This window comes from Drechmeria coniospora, chromosome 03 (assembly GCF_001625195.1).
Source record: "Drechmeria coniospora strain ARSEF 6962 chromosome 03, whole genome shotgun sequence".
NCBI classification, from domain to species: Eukaryota; Fungi; Ascomycota; class Sordariomycetes; order Hypocreales; family Ophiocordycipitaceae; genus Drechmeria; species Drechmeria coniospora.
In genome coordinates, this window is record NC_054391.1 from 392,036 (window position 1) to 414,858 (window position 22,823).

At 63.3% G+C, this 22,823-nt stretch overlaps 11 protein-coding genes across 11 annotated transcripts; 3 read left to right on the forward strand and 8 right to left on the reverse strand.

Moving 5' to 3' along the window:
• Window positions 1-139: 139 nt before the first annotated feature.
• DCS_05982 (putative phosphomannose isomerase) lies at window positions 140-4,453 on the reverse strand (the record flags this gene model as incomplete). The annotated part of the gene is made up of 6 exons (XM_040803276.1): window positions 140-1,510; window positions 1,689-2,027; window positions 2,084-2,673; window positions 2,729-2,928; window positions 2,981-4,107; window positions 4,310-4,453. 6 exons carry the CDS (start codon window positions 4,451-4,453, stop codon window positions 140-142), a joined length of 3,771 nt encoding a protein of 1,256 aa, XP_040653380.1.
• Window positions 4,454-6,435: 1,982 nt separating this feature from the next.
• On the reverse strand, window positions 6,436-7,865 carry DCS_05983 (uncharacterized protein; the record flags this gene model as incomplete). The annotated part of the gene is made up of 3 exons (XM_040803277.1): window positions 6,436-7,401; window positions 7,473-7,580; window positions 7,677-7,865. 3 exons carry the CDS (start codon window positions 7,863-7,865, stop codon window positions 6,436-6,438), a joined length of 1,263 nt encoding a protein of 420 aa, XP_040653381.1.
• Window positions 7,866-8,960: 1,095 nt separating this feature from the next.
• On the reverse strand, window positions 8,961-9,437 carry DCS_05984 (uncharacterized protein; the record flags this gene model as incomplete). The annotated part of the gene is made up of 1 exon (XM_040803278.1): window positions 8,961-9,437. One exon carries the CDS (start codon window positions 9,435-9,437, stop codon window positions 8,961-8,963), a length of 477 nt encoding a protein of 158 aa, XP_040653382.1.
• A 300-nt stretch (window positions 9,438-9,737) lies between these two features.
• Window positions 9,738-10,391, forward strand: DCS_05985 (uncharacterized protein; the record flags this gene model as incomplete). Its single annotated transcript, XM_040803279.1, has 2 exons — window positions 9,738-10,073; window positions 10,128-10,391. The coding sequence occupies 2 exons, from the start codon at window positions 9,738-9,740 to the stop codon at window positions 10,389-10,391; spliced, it is 600 nt and encodes a 199-aa protein (XP_040653383.1).
• Window positions 10,392-10,693: 302 nt separating this feature from the next.
• Window positions 10,694-11,050, forward strand: DCS_05986 (uncharacterized protein; the record flags this gene model as incomplete). The annotated part of the gene is made up of 1 exon (XM_040803280.1): window positions 10,694-11,050. The coding sequence occupies one exon, from the start codon at window positions 10,694-10,696 to the stop codon at window positions 11,048-11,050; it is 357 nt and encodes a 118-aa protein (XP_040653384.1).
• Window positions 11,051-11,456: 406 nt separating this feature from the next.
• Window positions 11,457-13,011, reverse strand: DCS_05987 (RNA binding protein; the record flags this gene model as incomplete). Its single annotated transcript, XM_040803281.1, has 2 exons — window positions 11,457-12,858; window positions 12,932-13,011. 2 exons carry the CDS (start codon window positions 13,009-13,011, stop codon window positions 11,457-11,459), a joined length of 1,482 nt encoding a protein of 493 aa, XP_040653385.1.
• Window positions 13,012-14,047: 1,036 nt separating this feature from the next.
• On the reverse strand, window positions 14,048-14,548 carry DCS_05988 (uncharacterized protein; the record flags this gene model as incomplete). Its single annotated transcript, XM_040803282.1, has 1 exon — window positions 14,048-14,548. One exon carries the CDS (start codon window positions 14,546-14,548, stop codon window positions 14,048-14,050), a length of 501 nt encoding a protein of 166 aa, XP_040653386.1.
• Window positions 14,549-14,770: 222 nt separating this feature from the next.
• Window positions 14,771-16,242, reverse strand: DCS_05989 (uncharacterized protein; the record flags this gene model as incomplete). The annotated part of the gene is made up of 2 exons (XM_040803283.1): window positions 14,771-15,781; window positions 16,111-16,242. 2 exons carry the CDS (start codon window positions 16,240-16,242, stop codon window positions 14,771-14,773), a joined length of 1,143 nt encoding a protein of 380 aa, XP_040653387.1.
• A 1,357-nt stretch (window positions 16,243-17,599) lies between these two features.
• DCS_05990 (uncharacterized protein) lies at window positions 17,600-18,732 on the reverse strand (the record flags this gene model as incomplete). The annotated part of the gene is made up of 2 exons (XM_040803284.1): window positions 17,600-18,409; window positions 18,496-18,732. 2 exons carry the CDS (start codon window positions 18,730-18,732, stop codon window positions 17,600-17,602), a joined length of 1,047 nt encoding a protein of 348 aa, XP_040653388.1.
• Window positions 18,733-19,117: 385 nt separating this feature from the next.
• DCS_05991 (Ribosomal protein S24e) lies at window positions 19,118-19,930 on the forward strand (the record flags this gene model as incomplete). The annotated part of the gene is made up of 3 exons (XM_040803285.1): window positions 19,118-19,200; window positions 19,407-19,792; window positions 19,851-19,930. 3 exons carry the CDS (start codon window positions 19,118-19,120, stop codon window positions 19,928-19,930), a joined length of 549 nt encoding a protein of 182 aa, XP_040653389.1.
• Window positions 19,931-20,835: 905 nt separating this feature from the next.
• Window positions 20,836-21,336, reverse strand: DCS_05992 (uncharacterized protein; the record flags this gene model as incomplete). Its single annotated transcript, XM_040803286.1, has 1 exon — window positions 20,836-21,336. The coding sequence occupies one exon, from the start codon at window positions 21,334-21,336 to the stop codon at window positions 20,836-20,838; it is 501 nt and encodes a 166-aa protein (XP_040653390.1).
• Window positions 21,337-22,823: the final 1,487 nt, after the last annotated feature.

Below are 22,823 nucleotides of genomic sequence, written 5' to 3' on the forward strand. Positions count from 1 at the left end.
GAGAGGCAGGCAGGCAGGTGAGTTGTCAGGTTGAATAGGTTGAATGGCTTGATAGGTTGGTTGGTAAGCAGGTAGGTAGGAGCCAGGTCATGCTGGCATGGTAGGCAACGCAGAAACGAATGGTCAAGCCGTCGTCTCATCACTGGCGGTACTCGATGACGAAGCGCCGCTCCACCTGCTGCAGCGTCGTCGAGTCGTTCTCGCCCTCAAACTTCAGGTTCACCCGCCCGTCGCCGTCCATGCTGTGGACCTCGGCCTTGTAAAAGGTCGTCGTGTTCGGGTAGAGGGCGAGGACGACCTTGCCGGCCTCCCAGTCCTTGAGCGAGCCGGCCTGGGCCTCGGGCGTGATGGCGATCATACTGCTCGCGCTCGATCGGTACTCGCGCTGCTTGCTCGTGTCGTCGGGCTCAATGTCCAGCACCTTGTAGCGGCGCGACTTGCCCTCGCCGAGGACGACGGCGACCTCGCCGAGGATCCAGTCCGACGACTGGTCGCCGTTGGCCGTCCGCGGCTTGAAGGCCACCTCGTCGCCCTTGCTAAAGGCCACCTTGCTCTTGGCGAGGGCGGCGGCGACGGCCGAGGCGCTCGTCGTCGTCGCCGGCGGCTCGACGCTGTCGGCCTTGGGCGGCATGCTGTCGCGGTCCCGGTTGCTCGACCGGTCGCCGCGCTTCGACGAGCCTCCGATGGGGCTCGGCACGGGCGAGTCGCCGGCGGCGTCAAAGTCGTACAGGGACGAGGCCGCCGCCGCCGCCGCCGCCGAGGTCGCGCCCTCGCCCCCCGAGGCGACGGCGGCGGCTGCTGCTGCTGCGGCGGCGGCGGCGGCGGCGGCACCACCAGACGCTCGCGTCGAGGCCGTCCGCTTGCCCGGCACGGCGGCGGGCGAGTCCATCTCCTCCTTGGCGACGACGACGGCGCGGAGGATCTTGAGCTGCTCCGTCATGGCCTTGAGCGCGCCGATGTTGGCGTCGGAAAACTTGACGCCCTGGCGGCACAGCTGCTCCATCTGCTTGAGGGAGCTCGTCGGGATCTTCTCCGGGTCGAGGCCGCCGACCTCCTTGTCCATGTCGACGAGCCGGCCGAGCGAGTCGTTCTCGGCGTTGATGCCCGAGACGATGTCGGCCATCTGCGACTTGCACGCGTCCCATATCTGCGCCTCCTCGCCGTGCGCGTTGTTGCTGTTGTTGCGGTTCGACCCGCGACCGCTCCGGTTGCGCTGCGACATGACGACGCTGCCGATGCCGCTGCCGCCGCCGCTGCCGCCGCCGTTGCCGTTGCCGTTGCCGCTGCCGCTGCCGGCTCTGTCGACGCCGCCACGGCTCCCCTTGAAGCTACCTTCGGACCCGACGCCGAGACCGGCGGCGGTGGCGGCGCTTCGCTTCGACGACGCCGGCGGTTGGAAAAACGGTCCCAGCTCCTCCCGGAGGTTGCGGAGCTCACTGCGCCGCTTCTTCTTGTCAGCCAGGCTGTCGTCGTTGCCCCCGAGTTTCCTTTTCGCCCGCAAGAAGGGTATCTATCAGAACCAAAATGCGAAAAGAAAGACGGAGGCAACGTGGAAGATGCGTGCTGCGAGGGGGGAGGAGAGGGGAGGGGGAAGGGGAGGAGGGAGGGAGGAGGGAAGGGCGAGCGGCGCCCCGACGGGAGAGAGGCCCGAGCTGTGCAGACGGACGGGACGGACGCGGACGACCTACATGGCGAAGGGGGAAGCATGCGAGTGCTCCGGTGTCGTGATGAGCGAGAGGAGGAGAAACGAAAATCTGGCCGGTCCAGGGCGTCCGAGAGGCACGACCCCACGGCGCGGCGGGCGGGCGGCGGGCGGGTAAACGAGACGGACGAGGCGACGACGAGGAGAGCGAATGGCTAAGAATCACGAGAGGTGTGTCCCATGTTTGTCGTTCCGGCGCGGGAGGGTGTCGTCGGCGTCGATGGCTCCCTTCGATGGACCGTGGAGGTTGCTTCGTTGCCGAGCGAGGTAGGTGTCCAGACGGCGAGCCAAGCGCGGAGGGTAGGGTCACGGTGCCGGTACTTGGCTATCCGCGTGTACATGTACATGTGCTAGTACGTGCATGCACACCCACCCACATACTAGCAAAGTATACTTATACTTTGCCCCTACATGTACTCCGTACGGAGTGCCTGGTTGGAGCGCTGCAAGAACTGCGGGTAGGCGCGCGGCGGCAGAATTCCAGGCGGTGAGGCTCCATGATGGTCGTGGCGCGCGGCAAGCCTTTGGCGGATATGGCCATCTCCCAGCGTTCCCTTCGCCGCGCTCGACGCAGCGTATCCGTGCAGCCGTACCGGTATGGAACCGAGCTCGTGCGACGGCTACGTTTCTTCTCCGCCGTTGCCGTCGCAGAGTCGTGTCGTTGCCATCCCAGGTCACCGTAGGCGCAAGCCGGGCTCGAACAGGCACGGCAGGGAATGGAGAGTCGGACGAGGGCGAATGAATTCGAAGCTGATGATTGCAACTCGAGGACATGGGGCACGCACGAGGGCGAATGAATTCGAAGCTGATGATTGCAACTCGAGGGCATGGGGCTCGCACGATGGCACCGAGCGCGGCGTACGGAGTAGGCGGACCCGTTATGGCTGAGCTTGGATTTCGTGCCTCGTCGTCATGGCCAACCGGCAGACAGCCATCCGTGCCTCGCATGCTCGGATGGACGTGCATGTACACTGTACGAGCCGATCATCGCCGCATATGCTGGCTGCCCGGGCACCTGCACCGTACGGACACCATCTCGCGTGCGGCCAATCGAGGCGGGTAGCCGCCGGGCATCAGGAGCTAGCTCCAGGACGGCATGCAAACTGCGCAGCGGCGACGGCATGTAGGCGAGCGTGGTCGCATCGGTCAACACCGCACGCCCCTGCTCGTCTTCCCTCTCCCCTCTCCCCTCTCGGCCAAGGCGGCCCACCGGGGGCCGCTCGGCACTACGGCTTCGGCTTCGTGCTCAGCTCGCAAAAGGCCTTGAAGGTGACAAACTCTTCCTCGTCGCCGCCGCGCGACTCGAGCACGAGCTCGGCGACGGAGCCGACGAAGAAGACGTGGCCCTCGGCCATGTCGTGGCTGGTGGCGCCGATGGAGATGGTGCCGCGTCCGGCCGTGCAGATGACGATGCTCGGCCCGTCGAGCGGCTCAAAGGTGGCCTTGGCGCCCTCGGCGCGCAGCAGGGTGCGGACGACGGCGAACTCGTCGATGGGCGGGTCGTAGAGGACGACGGCGGAGCCCGAGCTGTAGGCGGTCCGGTTGAGCGTCGCGTACGGGTACTCGGTCGGCGCCATCTTCTGCTCGTCGATGGGCGCGCAGTTGTAGGTCAGCATGTCGACGAGCGTCGCCACGTCCTTGAACTTGGGCGTCAGGCCGGCGCGGACGACGTTGTCCGAGGCCGCCATGCATTCGATGATGTCGCCCGAGAGGTAGGCGTGGATGTCGTCGGCGACGAGGAAGAGGGCCTCGCCCGGCTGCAGGGTGACGAAGTTGAGGAAGAAGAGGACGAAGAGGCCGATGTCGTCGCCGAACTGGCCGTGGAGCCGGCCGACGAGCTCGGCGAGGACGGCGCCCGACGTCGAGGCCACGCCGCCACCAGCGAAGCCGTCGGCCTCGGCGTCGGCCTGCCGGACGAGCTCGGCCATCTCGCGGCCGACGTCGGCGGCCGACGAGGACATGAGGCCGCCAAAGGCCGCCTTGAGCGCGCCCTTCTTGTCGTCGCCGGCGACGGCGGCCAGCAACCGATCGGCGTTGTCGTCGCCGACGAGCCTTTGCAGCGACGGCACCGTCTTGAGGAAGTGGCCAATCTCGTCGAGGGGCCGGAAGCCGCAGAGGCCCTCGAAGGGGCTGATGGCGATGGCCATCTCGGGCTTGTGGTTGTCGTCGGGGTAGTTTTTGGCGTCGCGGGCGTGCAGCTGCTCGGCGAGCCTCTTGTTCGGGTGCGCCTGGATGGAGAGCGCCTTGTTGATGGAGAGCACCTTGAAGAGGAAGGGCAGCTTGTCGCCGTACCTCGCCGAGATGGACTGGGAGAGGAGCGCCTTGTTGTCGGCGAAGAGGTCGACGAGGGAGCGGCCGGTGACGAGGTCCCTGCTCGGGTTGGACGGATGGCTGCCCATCCAGAGCTGATGATTTGGCGCCCCGTCAGCATGCGACGTCCATTTGACGAAAGGAGAGGCGAGGAGGGAGGGGGAGAGGCGAGGGTAGAAGGGTAGAGGTGAGGAGAGGGGGCGAGGCGAGGCGAGGAGAGAAGGCGAGACGAGGAGAGGGGGCGAGGCGAGGAGAGGAGAGGCGAGGGAAGAGAGGAGAGAGAGGACGACATCTTACCTCGGCGTACGGCTTGTCCGGCTGGATCGACAAGCCTTCGACGGGCGTCGCGGCGGCGAAGCGTGCGGCGGCCGACTCGTCACCCTTTTTGCCCCATTCGTACGAGTTGACGCCGCACTGGAGGCGGATCAGGGGGACCTGCATCTTGCTTTGATTTGATTTGCCTGCCTTTGCTCTGCCCTTTGCGGCATTCCTTTGCTTTCCTTGTTCGCCTTTGACGGGAAACGACGACGACGACGATGCCGAGGGCGATGAGAGATGGTTTGGTGATGACGACGAGTGGTGAAGGGAGGAGGGTTTGGTCGAGGCTGGGTGCCGCTGAACGTGAAGCCGACCCCGCGCTACGATATTACCTGCCAAACAACGGCCCCTCACTACGGCATAGGCATAGTAAGTACCTTAAGGTACCAAACGACTGCCCCTCACTACAGTACAATATAGGTACCTAGTAAGTACAGTATCCGTAGGGTATGTACCTGTCAACGACTGCCCCTCACTACAATATAGGTATATTAGTACCTACCAATCGACTGCCCCTCACTACAGTGTACAGCTACAGTACCTAGTAGGCACCTAGTATACTTGGTGTACTCCGTAGTACCGAACCACTGCCCCTCACTACCCTCACTACAGTATCAACTACAGTGGGTACCTAGTATACTTTAGTGGTGTAGTACCAAACCACTGCCCCTCACTCCAGTATACAACTACAGTACCTAGTAGGTACCTAGTAGACTTGGTGTGCTGTAGTACCAAACCGCTGCCCCTCACTACAATATACTAGGCACTGTATCCGTAAGCATGTACCTGCCAGCGACTGCCCCTCACTACAATATAGGTAAGTATAGTACTAATCTAGGTACCTAGTACTAAGCGACTGCCCCTCACTACAGTATACAACGACAGTGGGGACCTAGTATACTAGGTACTTAGTACTCCGTGCTGTACAGTGCAGCAAGTATACAGTAGTAGTGCCTTGTACCAAACCACTGCCCCTCGCTACAATATAGGTGCCTAGTGTAGCAGAGGTACCTACCAAACCACTGCCTCTCACCATAACCCTACAGTCTGCCACCTCCGTCCTGAAGGCAGACCTCCCTCGCAAGGGCTGGCCGTGGAAAAATGCGTATAATGGACGTTGACATTCTGCTTCAGGCCTCCAGTGCATGGCCAGCGCAGCGGGCAACCCCGCTGTCGAGGCAGCCGAAGGCGAGCAACAGGCCCTGAGCACGGTGCCGGTCCCGCCATCGTGCCGTGCAAGTTGAGGCCCATGCAAGTACAGGTACATCTGGATGGCACCCTGGCTCCTGAATCTCTCCGTACTCTGTACATTCCAGATGCATACTCTACAGTGGATTTATCCAGCATTGAAACGACAACGGCAGAGTACCAGGTACCTACGGCATAAACTTTCCCTGCACACTCGACTTGTCACAGTTATCACTTGCACTGTACACTTTAAATACAGTGCTTGTCATATACTGCAAGTATTGCTGGATTCATTCCCCAAACTCAGTGGGGTGACAAAAATGTCGATTCAGTATGTGAGACAAGCACTACCAAAACTGAATCGTCTCTTTTGTCAGGTCACTGGTACCCAACCAAGTTGGCCAAAGAACGGTGAGACGCAGCCTCGTCTTCGACACAACATCTACCCATGAACCATCCTTCGTCGCTCAAGAGGAACCAGAGTACTCCGTACACGAACCATGATCAGGACCACAGCTCATGCCGGCGAATGGTACCATGCTTCCTGGCAAGGATGATGGCAAAGGAAGGGCCCGTCACCATTCTACAACTATGCGGCACGGCTAACCCGACAGGTGCCGACGAACACGCCCATCGGCTCCTCCCGCTCATCAGCTCCTCTCGCCCATCAGCTCCTCTCGCCTGCCTTTCCTCCCCTCGAGCAGGGAGGGCGGCATCCGGCAGATGGGCGCGTCGCCTACCCTGGAATCGGTCCGCAGCCGAGGTGGCGCCCAAGCAAATCACCCCTTGCTCAGCTGCGGGTGCCTGCCCATCAGATCCTCGCCTCCCCCCCCCCAGTCCCCCCTGAAGCTGGCTGCCTCGTCACCCTTGCGGCCTTTGTCCGTCGCCCTAGCCGTCGCCAGCGTCTGGGGGCGGAATCAACTCCTCTCTAGCGATTTGTCGCCCTCGACGACCGGCTCCGATCCCGGCTCCCCGCCGACGCCGTAGCTGGCTCGTCCCGAGTAGAGATACGCTTGGCCTTCTCCTTGGTGCATAAAGGAGCGACGATGGCGGTACGAGAGCTTGGACGCGCCGGCCACCAGTCCCCGCAGGCACTCTTCGTCGTCCGCCTGCCGCTCGGAAGCGTGGGCCCGGTACATGGCCGCCGGCTGCGGCTGTGAACCGTACGGCGCTCGGCACTTTTCGTACGCCTGATAGGCCGTCGCCGCGTCGTCGGCCGTCTCGCCGCCCGCATGCTGCGAGTGCACCGTCTTTCCGTCCTCTTGGTCGAGGGAGACGCCGTCGTTGCGGAACGGGAGCGGTCGAGGTCCGCATCGAGGTCCGCATCCAGATTCGGATCCGGAGCGTGCCGACGTCTTCGCCGCCGTGTGCGGCAGCCTCGAGGTGCCGTCGCTCACCACCATCGCGCCCTGGTACGGCAGGCTTCCCGTCTCCGAGCTCGGCGACGGACGCGGCACGGAAACGGACGTCGTCGGCAGCGTCGTGTACCCGTAGCCGGAGTCCGGGTCGAGGTACATGAAGACGCCGCCCTTGTCGGTCGACACGCTCGCGCCGACGCGGTAGTGGTCGCTGCCGTAGGGGACCGTCGGAAAGGCCGGTGGGCACGTCGAATAGTCCACCGTCGCGCTCTCCTGATACCCGGCCTGGCCCCACGGCGCGTAGTACTGCTGCTTGTCGCCGTAGGTCGCGGCCGCCGTCGTCGAGCCCTCGCGGCCCATCGGGGCTTGGCTCTCGGCCAGCTGGATGCCGTCGTCGTAGGCACCGCCGCCGGAGGGCAGGCTCGGGGGCACGGCGTTGGATCCGCGGGCCTGCATCATGCGCGAGGCGTCAATGTTGTAGCTGAAGCTGTTGCCCTTGACCTGCGACACTTCCTGCGACGACACCTAGATCAACGTCCATGTCAGCCACGACGAGACCGACGACGTCCTGCGCTGCTCGACCTGCACCCGCGTACCCTGAGGAACTGGCACGGTGCGTGCGAAGCATTCTTGCAGTTTGTGCAAGGCTGTCCGTTGCCTGCATCTCCGCTGCATCGAATCTTTCTCTTGCGGCACCGGCCACACTGTCCGCTGGTCAGCACCGGCTTCGCACCCTCACCTCACGCTCCGGCTCCCTCGAGGCCGCGGCGAGCACGGCGAGGAGGAGGCCTTCTTCTTACCGCGACGGCGATTCTCTTTCGCTGAGACGATGTCTCTTCGAGGCCTCCGTCTCGGTCCATCATGATGTTGCAGCTCGGTTCGCGGTCCAGGTGATCGACCACCTTGCGTTCCAGGTACGACGGAAGATGGGGAGTGCGGCAGGAGGAGTATCGCCTGGCGGCAGCGGGGAAGCAGGTGGTGGTCACCATGGTCCCGTTGCCGAGCAGTGAATCCGGCCTGAGAGTTTTTCAACCGAGATGCGGCAACCTTGCCAACCAAGCAAAGCAGCACAACGAGCCTGGTTGGGCGGCAACCAAGGGCCGACGGGTGAACGCGATTCGAACCGGCGCAGGTGCCGAGTGCCTATCTGGCTTCTGCTTCGAATTTCCCGCTCAACCTCCGTCCTCGGGATGACAGGCCGACGTGATGTTGCGTGTTTGCTCCCGCTTCCCCTATTGCGTTCCGAAATCGCGCGACGGTTGCCGTTAAAGACAAGGTTTTCTCCCTCTCTGCTCTGCCCTGCTCTGTTGCGCCCTGCTCTGGCCGGTCTCGTTGGAGGAAAAGTAAGGGGCAAACGTCGGAGAGGACGGCGAGACGAGAGCGACGAGACGAGAGCGACGAGACGAGAGAGTGTGGCGGACAGAATATCAGGAAAAGGGGCGAGAAAAAAGGTCCACAGGACTGCGGTGGGTGGTCGCTCCGTCATGTCGCTCTACCTGTCTGTGCGACTCTCGCGGCCCCGAACGTGCAGTCGGTCGGTCAGTCTCGTCCGATGCAGGTGCTCGTCCTCTGGCACACCCTTGCACCGTCTCACAGACCAATCGAGGCTTTCGTCCTCTGGACTGGTCCGCCTCCTCCTCGGCGCCGCCGTCAGCACAGCAGACGTCAAAAGCCACTGCGAGATTCCCCCTCGTGCCCAGGAGAAGGGGTTGTCCGAGCATTCATTCCTCCTGTTGACCTGTCCGAGCTCGCATCATGTCATTTTCGGCGGGCAGGCCGGCCGGAAGTTGGCAGTCGGAGGTCAAGGCTTCCGATGGCATCCTCGATCGCCTTCTTGCCGCCAGCCAATATGATGGAACCTCTGCCGGTCTCAGACCTTCTGAGACGGGCCCTATATTGGGACCGACAGATGCCCGTGGGCGCACCCAGGAGCCGGTCGACGGATGCTCCGCTCGCAAACGTCATCTGCGGCGCACCATGATGTTGTGCAGGCAGCGAACCGGCTCCCGCCTGCTTTCCAACTTCAGAGTCGGAGCCCGGCCAGGGGGACACCACCTGCGGACGCCTCCTGTGGACGCCTCCTCCTAGGGGGTTACTCGAGTGTGCCCTGCATCGAGGAAGCGACCTTTCTTGCTCTGCGTCACCGACACCCACGGGGCCTTGCCCTCCTCCGGCGACCCTCCGATCGGATCCGATCTGGTCGGCTCCGGTTCCGCTTCTTCACCCGGTCGGTCGATCAGAGGGCGAGATCCGAGGACAATCCTCCTTTCCGTTCCGTCCCATCCAACCTTTACGTGCAGCGACTGCAGGGAAGTGACGGTCATGACGGGTCGTTGTCGAGGATGCATCGACGCAACAGACTGTGCCGCAACGCAACGGCATTCGGACGCCGCAGCCGCAACCATGTCGTCGGTAGTTTCGAGGCTCTCTTCGCGGCGACGACGGTGATGCGTCCCAAGCGACCTCGAGTTCTCTTTCGTTTCCCGCGTCAAGCCGTGCAACGGTCGCACGAGGAGGGAGAGGAAGAGGCGAGCAAGTGGGCATAGGGGCTCGGCGCGCATTGGCTACATCCGACGTGATGAAGTCACGGGTCGTCGCCGCAGGTCTCGTCTGCACCCGTGTTCGTACGTCGTAGTCGCCACAAAGGCGGTAGGTGGCCGAGCAGCTGTAGCCCTTGATGAAGAATGAGGCTCTGCGTTCGATCGACTCCCAACGTCCTTGACGACAATGGCACCCTGTCGCCGAGACAGGCCGTCGCCTCGCACACAGAGAGTCGGAGCATCCGCCGTTATGGATAATCATCGTCACCCAGGTCCATCTCGTTGATCGAACCTGTTCTGGCTGTGCTCATGGCCAGCATCATGCTTCCCAATGCCAACAACCAGCGGCGGATGGGGGAGAAGATTCTCCACCACGAGCCCTGCATCTCCTTCTTGTCGAGCTCATCCCGGGTGCCTCGTTGCACCGACACGGTACGACAAAATGCCCTGCTGTTGGGTGGCTGCTCGAGGAGTCACGACGGGTCGGGGCAGGACAGCTTCGCGCAACATTTGCCGACGTCAGGTTCCGCCATCGCCCTTGTGGGCGTCCCAACGACCGACGCTGGCTCCGGGCCGTCCGATGGAACTCGAACCGTTCGTGCGGCCGAAAGCGCCGGCGGATGGGGGCATCCGCGTGCCTCTCCGGTGGAAACAGGGGTCTTTCGAGATACCCCTGAGCGCATAAATACAGGCCCGCTTGCTGCTTCCTAGATGACCATCAGCGCTCGCCTCGGTGTCGAATCCCGAGTCCCTCGAGGTCGAGGCTGGATGGCAAGCCACGACGCTCAACTCGACTCCTCCGGTGTCGTTGGTGCTTCGTCGCCGCCGCTCAACCTCTCGTGGCTTTCAGCCGTCACCAAGCTGTCCTCGGCTCGTCACTCTCCCCGCCGCGCGCAGTTCCCGGCCAGCACGGTCGACAGGGAGCAGGCTGGCTTCCGTATGCATGACACATCGACTCGCACAGCCGAGGTGTAACGTCTGCGCCTGGCGATTGGATTCGGCGTCATGGTCGCATCTGATGCGTCACTTTTCGACCACACACCATCGTCGCCTTTCGCCGGTCTTCTGGACGACAGCCGAACGGAGCATCTGCTGGCGGGCAAAGGGGCAAGGCGCTCGCCCGAGAGAATATCGAACGCCATCTGCGGCAGACGTCTGCGTGGCGTCGGCCATAAGGCGTGCCGTACGGACGACACGGCCTCGCCGTCCCTGAAGGCTCGTGGCTCGAGTGCATCGTCTCAACCTGCCAGACGGGCCGTGGCAGCCATCGCAATCTAATGCGTGGCCAGCCCGAAGCGAGCGCTGTCGTATGCCTGCTCGATGTCGGCTCGTGGAACGAGTCTGCAACTGGCCCCCTGCGACGCCATGCCATGGCTTCGGCAGTCTTGGACCAGCCAAACCGGCTCGGCAATCTCTGTGGCACCTGCGCAGGCCAGCCCGGCTATCATCTTCCAGTAAATCTTCACGATGCTGCCTACGGTGCAGCGAAGCGGATGGAAGCAGCACCAATCAACAGAGGGCACCGCAGGCTCCGGTTCAGCCGCAGCACCGAACCATGCCACGCGCCCACCGCCCTCGCTCTTGGAGCTGCCGCCCGAGACCGTACACGGCGCGGCGACCTGTATCCGCCGTAGGTCCTTGGCTGGTGCTCGAGGTCGAGCGGCGTGCGAGGGAAGCAACTGCGTCCATGGGGGTGCGCGGCGTCACGCCGTCCTTTTCGTCGAGCCGGCCGCAAAACATGCATGTATGCCAGACAGGTGGCGGCATTCTTTTGGTACAGGAGGTCGCGTTTGTGAGCACGGCGTCAATGAGACACCTCCTGTGCGACCATAAGCGTCACCTTTCATGTGATGGATTGCGTGCATGATAATGTTGCAAAGGGATTCCCAAGCCGTCGTGCACCTCGGCTCGTCGTGAAAGGGGACGATGGCCTAGGCGACAAGGAACCGGCCGTCACATTGACCAGCAAAACAGGCGAGTCCTGGCGACCTTGCTTGGGAAGGGAAGCGGTTGACATGCTCGGAGACTGGCGCGGGAAAATTACCTCGACGGCCGGTAGGAATCGTCGTGGCGGCGGGTGCGGTCCTTGTTGCGGTCGCGGTCGCGGTCGCGGTCACGGTCCCGATCCCGATCCCGATCCCGATCCCGATCCCTTCGATCCCTTTGATCCCGCTCTCTCCAGTCCCATCTTCTCCTCTCATCTCGATCGCCGGCGCCCTTTCGCGGCACCCGTGCGTCATCGTTCCCGTCTCTCCCGCGGGGACTCTGGCTCCGGCGGGAGGCATCACCTCGCTCGCCGTGCGTCGGAGCCTGTCCGGTCGGCCGATCGTCAGCCGCGCCGCTGCGCTCGTGTCGTCCCCTCATCTCCTCGTCGCCGTAGACCATGCCATACTTGCCACCGGCGCTTCTCTCCCCCACGGCGCGGTACTGGCGCCGCTTTTCCAGCTCGTCGACGCCGCCCCATCCTCCGCGAGACGCGTTCGTCCTTCGCTTGTTGTTCGTATCCTTCCTCCACGTGTCGCTCAGCCTGCTGACGCTCTGCGAGAAGTCGACGTGGATGCGGCGGTCGTCGATCAGGACGCCCTGCATCTTGAAGTAGGCGGCCTCGCACGAGGCCTTTTCCTCGTACTCGATGAAGGCGTACTGCAGGCTGTCGCCCGTCTTCTGATCTCGGATGACCTCGCAGCTGAGGATCTTGCCGAAGCGTCCGAATATGAGCTCGAGGTCCTCGTCGGCCGTGACGGGGTTCAGCTTGCAGACGAAGAGCACATTCTCCGGCGGCTTCACCTCGGCAAAGGGCAGGTCGCCCATCATTTCCAGCGTCAGCGCCTGCGCCTTGGCTTCCCTGTCGCGGCGGCGGCGCTCCAGCTGCTCCTCGTCGACGCCGTCATCCTCGTGCAAGGCTGCCTCGTCGGCGATGCGCACGGTCTGACGCTGCGCGTCCGTCGGTGCCGGGCTCGCGCTCGGCTCCCTCAGGCCGTCGGGGTCGGGAAAGGGATCGTCGAGGATGACGGTGTGCTTGATGCGAATGTCGATCATCGGGTGGCCCTTGTCGTCGACGATGGCCTCGTTGATCTTTTCGAGGGCGTCGAAGCCTTCGACGACCTTGCCGAATATGGCAGCTTTCCCGTCGAGAAAGTCGGTCTCCTCGCCGAGGGTGATGATGAACTGCGACGCCGCCATGCGGATTTCGGGGTCCGAGTCGAGAGGGACCGTGGCCATGCTCACGGTGCCGCGTTCGAGGTGCTTCAGCTTCGGGTGGAAGAAGGCGGGAAACGTTTTCAGCGAGGGGTTCCCCGAGGCGTGCCCCCAGATGGACGAGCCGCCATCCGACTCCTTCGACAGCGGGCCGAGGGGGTCGCCGGTCTGGAAAGAAAAGTTCTTTTGCACGGAGTGGACGGGCGAGAAGTTGTAGTATTTGACCTTGCAAAGCTTCAAGAAGCTACCGGCAACGGTTAGCAGGCTGGCTCGCTCGGATCAAGGACAGGGACAGCCTTTGCCGGGCATCGTCGTACTTTTCGCATAGCTTCGGGGCATAGTCGACCAAGAGGTCGATGACAATGTCACCCGCGCTCGTCTCGAGCAGGACAGACATGGTGCCGTTCTTGCTCAAGACCTCGCCCGGCGTTTGGTTTCACTGCTGGCTACGATAGGAAGAAGCAGGCGTCAGGAGGGACTTGTATCATGCCGTGGTGGAAACGGCGTGCGCGGGATGCCCTCGACAGGCAGCGTATCATGAGAGCTGGGCTTGCATTATCGGCCGATGGATGGATGGGGGATGGATGGGGGATGGATGGATGGGGGATAGATGGAGGATGATGCACCTCATGATATGATGCTTGGACGAATGACGGTGAAGGAACCGATGCTTATCAGCAACTGGTTCTTTGGGACATTTTCGTTATCTTCACGTGACATGAATCTTCAACACCCCGACTACGACGACGCCGGTCCCGTCCGTCCATCCGTCCGAACCCACACCAGAAGAAGTTTGACGCCGCCATCAGGCTGTTCATGGCGGTGATGGCGAGGGCGGGACCCGGTCGTTCTCTTCCCATGGCTCCCGACAGGGACGTTGGCCACAGGGACGTTGACCGCATCGCCGGCTCGTCCCACTCGGAGGCCCTCACAGACGTACTCGCAAAAAAACACGATGCAAAAGGGCGATTCAAGTTGAAAAAAAAACTATGCATTAATTAACAGTCTGTATTCGTGCACTACAGTAGTTGGCCGTGCTTGATGTATCCAACCGAGCAGAAACCCCAAATGCAGAGCAATATTTTGCAAAGGCGTTTGGGTGGCTGGCGGCAGGGCCTGACGGCAGAGGGCCTGACGGCAGAGCTGCGATGCCACCCCTTCATGCGCCGGGACGATGCAACGGCGCAAGAAAAAAACAGGGACGATGGGTTGCGGGCGGGCAGAAGGAAGAATCGAAAATGCTCCGTCGCTTTTGTTCTCGTTCGAGAGAGAATTCGCCGTGGTCAAGTCGGCGAGGCGGGCGCGCAAGGGCGCCATTGCGGGCTCCGAAACGCCATGCTCCGGGGACGATGATGGGGTGGGATCAACACGAGGGTAGAATGGCCACGGGCTGGGTGGTGATTGACGAGGCAAGGGCAGCGAGGCGCTCGTCGTCATTCCCCCCCCGGAGCCGCGCCTTTTCTCCGGCGGCCGGTGCGGAGCTCCTTTTCCGTCTCCATCAGCCTCGCCTGGGCCCACATGCGCATCGAGTTGTTGCTGCGGACGGCGTCGCAGTTGAGCAGCTCGGTGAGGGCTCGCTTGATGCTCTCGTTGACGTCGGAGAGGCGCTTCTCCTCGGCCGAGATCTGATGGAGCGTGTCCTCGTCGACGATGGTGTCGAGGTCGAGGCTGCGGCGGCCGTCGTTCCGAGGGCCGGCGCGGGCGCGTCTCTGGCGTGGACGGTCACCGCGAAGCGAGTGCAGCGCGGGCGAGGTCGAGGTGCTCGTCTGGGAGGAGAGGCTCGAGGAGCGGGTCGAGACGACGGTCACGGACGGCGGGTGGGGACGGATCCGCTGCAGATGGTGGGAGAGCTCCTCGTGCTGCTCCTGCAGGAGCATGTACTTTTCGAGGGCAAAGTTGTAGTTGTGCGCCTTGGCCAGGTAGGTCGTCGTCATGCTGGGCTATGGCGACGACGGCGGCGACTGCGGACGGTGCTCGGTGGGATGCGGCACGGGCAAAGGTGGCCGAGGACGGGATGGATAGGGGGGGGTGGGCATGAATGATAACCGTTTGTCGGGATCGAGACGTCGTCGGGCAGGCAGACGCAGACGACCCTTTCGCGACGTGGTTCCGCGGCGACGAGGAGGGGGGGGTCGGGTGCATATGCACCTAGGGTGCTAGTACGTGTCGGGGTGCTTCGAGGTCGAGGCCGCGACGATCGGCTCGTGGTGCGATGGTGGCACGACCGACGAATCAGGAGGCTCGAGACGAAAGCGCAGGAGGCCGAGGTCGAACGAGGGTGTCGTCGAGGCCCGTCCGAAGCGGATCGGTTCGCCACGCGGTGAGACGGGAACGAGGGAGAGGAGGTGAGACGGGATGAAGGGGAGGGATTGTCCTCGAGGATTCGACGCTTCGAAACGGCCGGGGGGGGGTCGAAGCGGAACGGAAGCGTCGATGCGTGACCGGATCGGATCGGTGCCGGGACGAGCAGGGCAGGGCAGAACGACGACGTCCGGACGCAACAGGGGCGGCCACTCGACGGTCAAGGGACGCACCGGCTGGACGGCGGAGGCGAGAGGAGCACGGTGGGGAGAGGCGAGAGAAGGGCCCAGTCCAGGCGACGGAAGAGGGCGACGAGCTCGCGAGGAAGCGCGGGAGGACGAGGGAACGGACGGGCCGGCGGGTGCTCCAAGAGGTAGGCAGCAGGTGCTCGGTAGGATGGGTTTCGACGACGATGGAGGTCGCCGCAGGACGCACAAGGTTCGTCCGGCCGGTGGCGAAGCAAGGGCTGGTCGTTGGTTGCCGGGCTCTGCTCCGTAGCAGCGAGCCGTTGCCGCGAGCGATCGGACGGTCACGGTAGATTCGCAGCACGTCGAGCGAGGACGACGTTCCTGACCCGTTGCGTGCTCGACGCTTGGCGATGGGGGATCGGCCAATGACGGGGGGGGCGAGGCGTGGTGCGGCGTGGTCGGTGGCCAGATGAGCGACAAAATCAGACAATCGATCGGTCGAGAGGGTAATCCGACTCGGCCCTCTGCCGGAGCTCGCCGCGGCCGCCGCGACGCGATGGGATGCAGCGCCAGCGCACACACCGGTCCGGTCGAGATGCGAGGGTGTGGGCCGTCACCGTGCAATGGTGGGTGGCAGCGTGTGCGTGCGTGGTGCCAGTGCCAATGCTGAGCCTGAGGCTATCGACGCGCGTGCGGCCAGGCGGTGGACCGGCAAAGTGCGGGGGAGGTAGGGGGTAGGATAGGATGGGGGGGGGGGGGGGGTAATAGGATGGGGGGGGGGAGGGTAATTAGCGGGAGAGGGTAGCGGGAGATGGTAGGGGGCAGGGGGGAGAGGATGGCGGGTAGGGGGGGAGGGTAGGGGGGCCACCCTCCAGCCAACAGCGGTCGCTGGCTATGAGATGCTGCGCGGCACCGCTGGAGGAGGCTATCCGTGAGAGGGGATGTGGGGGGGGGGGGAAGCACGAGTGCCTGCAAGTAGGAGCACGGAAACGAAAGGCCGGTCAGACCTCTCGGAAGAAGACGCGGACGAGCAAGGAGGGCGAGCAAGGATGGCGAGCAAGGAGACGAGGAGGGCGAGCAAGGAGACGAGGACGGCGAAGAGAAGACGATGCGTGATGAAAGGCCGCGAGGGCCGACATTTAATATTAACAGCGGGTGAGGGCTATTAGTGGTGAACCGTAAATTTGTGGTTTCTGCTCCGTGGCCGCTACGCTCGTACTGCCACCTACCCAGTACCTAGCGAACAAGTACACCTAGCACCTATTCCGCGACACTTTGTACACTGATGGCGGGTAGTGCCACCTGTGCCGAGTACACCTACGCCTACTGAACGACTAGATGCACAGTGGGGTGGCAAAAATGTCGATTCAACTTGTACGAGTAGCACCACCAAAGCTGAATCGTCACTTTTGTCGAGTCACTGTGCCGTTGTACATGTACTTGAGTAGGCGTACGGAGTACGTGCAGGTGCATTGTACAGGGAGTACTGAGAGTACAACGTAGGTGTGCTGTACAGGGAGTACCGAGAGTACTACTTGCTTGCTTGGCCTGTACGGCAACACAGTACGAGTACGGTACGCGCCCCAATCCCAAGCGTTGCTGAGCACTCGCTAATTATCACGGCCTGAGGCAAAAGGCAACGGCTCGGCACGGCGTACTGTGATTTCCGGTGCTGGTACCACGACTACGCCCGACACGTAAGCGTCCGTGCTGCCAACAACCATGGCGCGTGACAGGCCAGATCACCACCGGACCAAACTCTACCAAGCTGACGTTTCAGACCGACGACAACTCTGCCCATCTTGGCCCCGGCCGGCTCAAACTGGCTGGCTGGCATCCTCACCATTCCCCCCGTCCTTTCTCCCTGCCAGGATTCAACTGAAACGGACACGTACGAGGATGCAGCAAGCATACGTGCAGTGCAGTACGGAGTGCTCCACGGTGCATCGCCGTCCATGGACGAGTGTTGTCGACGAATATCCGTCTGCCGGCAGCTGGGCGGCCAACAGCTGGCCATCAGATGCTCACTCCTGCCGCTCGCCCTCCCGTCATCCATCTTCGGCTCCGGTTTGCTCGCTGGCAATCCGACGTCCAAGAGGGCGAGCGACATCGGACCATGACTTCATACCACTTGGGCACGCCCAGCTGTCCCTCACCCCATCGCCAAGCCACCTGTGTTGCTAAAACCGCCACGTCGCCGGCCGGTTGTCGCCCGTGGCCAGCTGATCGGTCAAGGCGGTCGCTGGCCGCTCTGACTTTGCGAGCCCTCTTGCTCGCCAGCGCCCGTCGGTAGTCGGCAGGACAACAACCACCGGGTCCTTGACATGTCACGCTGGCGTGGTGTGCAAGGCCAAGGCGCGATCGGTGATGGCGTATTTACGTGCTCCCCTCCTCCCTGTGACAAAGGTAACAGCGTGGCGGCATGACGACAGGTATGACCTCACCGACAAACCCGCCGTGTCCGCGTCCGTGTGTGGTCCGTCGAACCCGTCTTCGTCACGGTTGGCGCCCAGCCTTGGACACGCCGCACAGGCGGATGGGCACTCGGCCGCTGTAGAACGGAGCCTGCTGCCGTTGCCGGGTCGGCATCGGGAACTCAATGTCCTCGACCACGAGGCCCTTCCGCCGGCTCGCGTCTAGGAACGCCTCAAACGTCTCCTCGTTCCGCTGCGTGGCCGAAATGTACACCTCGACGAGGGGGTAGAGCTCGAAAAGGCCCAGCAGGGTGGCGACGAGGGCCGGCAGGACGCTCTGATCGTACGTGATGTCGGCGCCGAGAACGACGTCGACGGGCCCCCCGCCGTTCCCCGGACGCTCGTCGACGCCGACGAGGGCCTGTCCCCACTTGAGCGTCGTCGGCCGCACGCGAGAGGCGTCTCGGAGGCCGTTGAGGAGCAGGTTGTCGGCGAGGTGGTCGACGACGTCGTCGGAGCCGTCCGAGGCGACGGCCGAGGCGCAGGAGAGGTGCTTGGCGCACAGGATGGAGAGGTATCCGGTGCCGGCTCCGAGCTCGAGCACCCGCTTCCCCGAGACGATGGCCGCGTTCGCGCAGAGGTACTGGCCGAGATGAAGGGCCGCCTCCCAGGTGCGCAGCCCCGTCGTCCCGCCGGCCGAGATGAGCGAGCGGCTCTCGAGCAGCGTCACGTCGGGCACCTCGGCCGACCCGCCACCGACCTCGTCGGGGTCCCGGGCCAGCGCGGACAGGCGGTAGGTCACGTAGCATCTCTGCCGCGCCGACGCCGCCTCGGCGGGCAGCGGCGTCGAGAGCAGACCCGAGAGGGCCGACATGAGATTATCGGACACGGCCTGCCATCGGAGAGTCAGACGTCGGGGAGGTCACGGCCGACCTGGAGCCGGCCGACTGAGCGGCAGCCGTGGGCCGCGAGACTCACGTGCTCGTCCCAGTCGTCTATCGAGGCCGTGATGCGCGACACCAGCTCCTTGAGCGTCCGGACCTGGTAGCGGACGGGCGGGCCATGGCGAACGGCTCCGAGGGCGAACAAGCGTCTGAAGATGGCGTCCTGCACGACGTCCAGTGGAAGGCAATCGGCCGAGGGAAAATCGAGGTCCTGCTCCAGCTGCAGATACTGGCAGCAGAAGCGGTCGACGGCGTACTGCCACGACGCCATGCTCAACAAATCATGCCCATCAATCGGTGTTTAATCAAGGAGCTGCCGGCTGGATCCATGGTCCATGACATCGCCTGCTGCTGGACCTCCCCTCCCCCAGGCCAGCGGGCAGTGTGTCGAGGCACGTGATATGGATCTGACCCACCCGTCGCCACGAGGAAGAGGTTCCGTCGCTGGTGGGAAACGTGGACCCCTCGGTGCTTGCACAGAAGCCGGCCAGGGCCGCCCCACCCAGAATTTTCTCGCACATTTCTTAGGGTTGGACCCAGTTAAGCGACACGGGGCGGTCGGAATTTTCGCTCCCTCCCCGTCGAATCCATCCGCCGTCGATTTGTGCCTGCATCGCCAACCGGTCTCCCTCCCGACAACAACGAAAGCAGCAACCATGGCGGACAACGACACCCCCGTTACCCTGCGAACTCGCAAGTTCATCCGCAACCCTCTCCTGGGCCGGAAGCAGATGGTCGTGTGAGTGCCCGCGCCCTCTTTGCGAATACGGCCTTGTCGTTTTGTCGTCGTCGTCGTCGTCGTCGTCACCAACCACCACCATCGCACCCGTCCGTCCTCGGTCGTCCCCGCCGACTTTGTCCGTGGTGAAGAGGCCGACGAGGAAGGGAAGATGCGAGAAAGCGCAGCTCGATGGGGGGGCGGCCTGCTCAGCAACGACGGCCCAGGCCCTTGCCGCTGGACAGCATGATGAAGCTTGGGACGAGCGAGGCCGACGACACCGACGACACCGACGACGACGACGGCAGCGACGACGAAACGTGGTGGCACCGAGGCGCGGAGAACGACTGGCTGACGGTTCCCAGTGACATCCTGCACCCCAACCGTGCCAACATCTCCAAGGAGGAGCTCCGCGAGAAGCTCGGCGGCATGTACAAGGCCCAGAAGAGCCAGGTGCAGGTTTTCGGACTGCGGACGCACTTTGGTGGCGGCAAGACGACGGGCTTCGGCCTCATCTACGACTCGCCCGAGGCCATGAAGAAGTTTGAGCCGGCCTACCGCCTGATCCGCGTCGGCATGGCCACCAAGGCCGAGCGCGCGAGCAGACAGCAGCGTAGGTCCCCCGCGGCCCCGACCCGACGTCGCCCGCACACGCTAACCTCCCCCCGCAGGCAAGCAGCGCAAGAACCGTCAAAAGACGCTGCGGGGCACGGCCAAGGTCAAGGGTGCCAAGGCGAAGAAGGAGAAATAAATGCGCGTGTACGTTTCGGCGTCGGTTTGGAGCTTTGGCATTGCTGTTGGGCGCTCCGCGGGCCGGCGAGTGCGGCCTATTTTTTCGACATCTGGGATGGGTTGTCGACGGGCCGGCGAGGCTACCTAGAAAACGAGGGAGGCTTCCGAGCACGACGGTCACCTTGCACTACTAGCATGAATCAAGGGTGTTTGGGTCCAAGTTTTGCCTGTCGGTCTACGACGTTGCCGGAGCGCTCGTGACGGCTCGATGGGGTCGCCGTCGGGGAGCAACGACGTGCGGCGGTGAAGCGATCAAGATGACATGTGGCAGCAAGGTGGGGGAACGTGCAGGCGCATGTCTTGAGCGGCACCGCATTGCCTCTGCTATCGAACGAATACCTCGCGGCCGCCGAGGTGTCGAGATGGATGCACGGTGCCGCGGCTGCAGGCAAGCAACGCAACGTGACATGCCGTAGACGACGACCGTCGCCCGCCCGTCTCACATTATGGCGACGGCGAAGACGGCGGCGAGGCACAGGACGGCGGCAACGTGCTATCGAACGAATGCCTCGCGGCCGCCGAGGTGTCGAGATGGGTTCAGGGTGCCGCCGCTGCAGGCGAACATCGTGAAATGCGGCGTAGACGACGACCGTCGCCTGCCCGTCTCACATCATGGCGACGGCGAAGACATGGCACGTTGTTGCAGCTGCAGGCGAGCAACGTGACCTGCCGCGTAGACGACTCCCATCGCCCGCCCGTCTCACATCATGGCGACGGCCGACGGCGGCGAGGCACAGGACGGCGGCAACGTGCTATCGAGCGAATGCCTCTCCGCCGCCGAGGTGTCGAGATGAATGCACGGTGCCGCAGCTGCAGGCGAGCAACGTGACATGCCGCGTAGACGACGACCGTCGCCTGCCCGTCTCACATCATGGCGACGGCAAAGACGGCGGCGAGGCACAGGACGGCGGCAACGACGGCGCCCGTGCTCGCCACGGTACCCAGCCCCGGCCCGCCGGCCTCGGCCTTGACGAGGGGGATGTGCCAACCGCAGTGCTCGGCGCCATCGCGGGTACGGCATTCGTAGTACGTCTCCTGGCGGAAGCTGTACGCGGCCAGTATCGCGCTCTGGTCGGGGGACGGCGTGACGATGGGTGTGTATGGCGGTATCAGCATGTTTCCGTTCATGTTGACGTCGGTGCCGGCGTTGCTGTTGCTGTCGCTGTTGCTGTTGCTGTTGATGCCGGCGTTGCTCTTGCTGCTGTCGGGGTCGCTGCGGAGCGCTGGTGCTTCGTTCCTCGCCTTGATCGGGGTGCGGGCGTCGGTGTCGAGCCGTTTGCCTGTCGATGGGCTCGAGTGAAGCAGCAGCAACAGGAGGAGGAGGAGGGGAGCGAGGGCACGTGATGGGAGCGAGCATCCGGCCATGGTGTCTTCGTGGCAACAACGTCGATGGCGTGGGGCACCGTGGGCTTCGTGAGAGAGCCGCATGGGAGACTTGCCAACGTCCCGGCCGGCTCGAGACCGTGCTTCCTCGTACTTGTACGTCGTGAGCTCGCCGGGTGGCGTGGACGGCGGTCAAGGAACAAAGCGTCCTGCGCGTCGTCTTGGGGATAGGCGTGCTGAACGGTCGGTGATGCTGCTCGAGATGCCGTGCGGGCGGGGTGGTTGTGCGGTCAAGGTGCCGCTCGGGAACAAAGGCGGCGGGCCCGACGGTGCAAGGACAAGGTCCCGCTTGGCCGTGGCGATGAAGCAGCTCTCGCTCGACCGTGGCAGCAGCACGAGAGAGGTGCGAGGAAGAAGAAGTGGACGAGGTGGACGAGGAAGGCGAAGCAGGATGGGGAGGAGTGGCGAGCGGCAGAAGCGGATCGACTGCCCGACCGACGACGGCTGCATCTGCTCACGGGCAGGGCGACGCAGCGGATCGTGTCGTCGATGTCGCCCGGGACCGGAGAGGGGGGATGGGGGCGGGCATGGGCGTGTCTGCGCAGCTGGCCGAGCAGCATCGACATCCCCCATGCTGGGAAGAGGACGTTGTCGGATTTGACTCTCACCGCCGCCGTGGTGAGTAGGTGAGTGGTGAGGAGGCAAGTACCTAGCAAGTACTGGGGTGCACCTGCAGGCACTCGTACAGTGCACTACTAGGTACCTAGTACTGTGGTGTACAGTACATTGCTGTGGCGTACTTGCAGTGCAGTACTGTGGTGTACTGTGCTGTGCTTACAGTGCACTACTGTGCTGTACAGTGCACCACCTGTACATGCATGTTCTTAGGTGCCGTGGCAAGTACAGAGTACCCTCGCATGCACCCGCACCCACCCCTGCTTGCGTGTATACGGTACCTTTTCCAGGGGCAGCCAGGAACCCACCACCAGCCACCGGGAACAAACCCCTCATGCACGTCACGCGCACTCGTTCGTGCACTTGCTGCGAGTACATGTACAACATTGCAGGATAGGTACAGGATGTAATCAAGTACTTGTACTTGTGCGATCTCGTCCACAAGCCGTGCAATTGCAGACTCGTGGCGACGACAAGAGTACAGACTACTTGTGCAATGATCGCCCTTTGAATAAATGATGGTAGCTGTACTTGCACACGTACTGAAATGCACGTGTTCCTTGTACGACGAGTGAGTATTTATTTGTACCTCTGCGCATCTTCTCCCAACCGCCCAGCCGTGCCATCAAACAACTTTCCTCCGTCGGCAGGGAACCAACAAACCTACCAGCCGACCGACCAGCCCTCCATGGACGAAACCCTTGTTCACGCAGTAGCCAAGCAAAGGCAAAAATCACCGCAGCCACGCAAGCCAACGGATTCCAGGCCCTCCAGGCGGGGACCTTGGCTGGTCCGGAGGCTGCAGGGTAGGTGCGGCGGCGGTGGTGGTGAGGTACCGTGACGCCCAAGTGCAT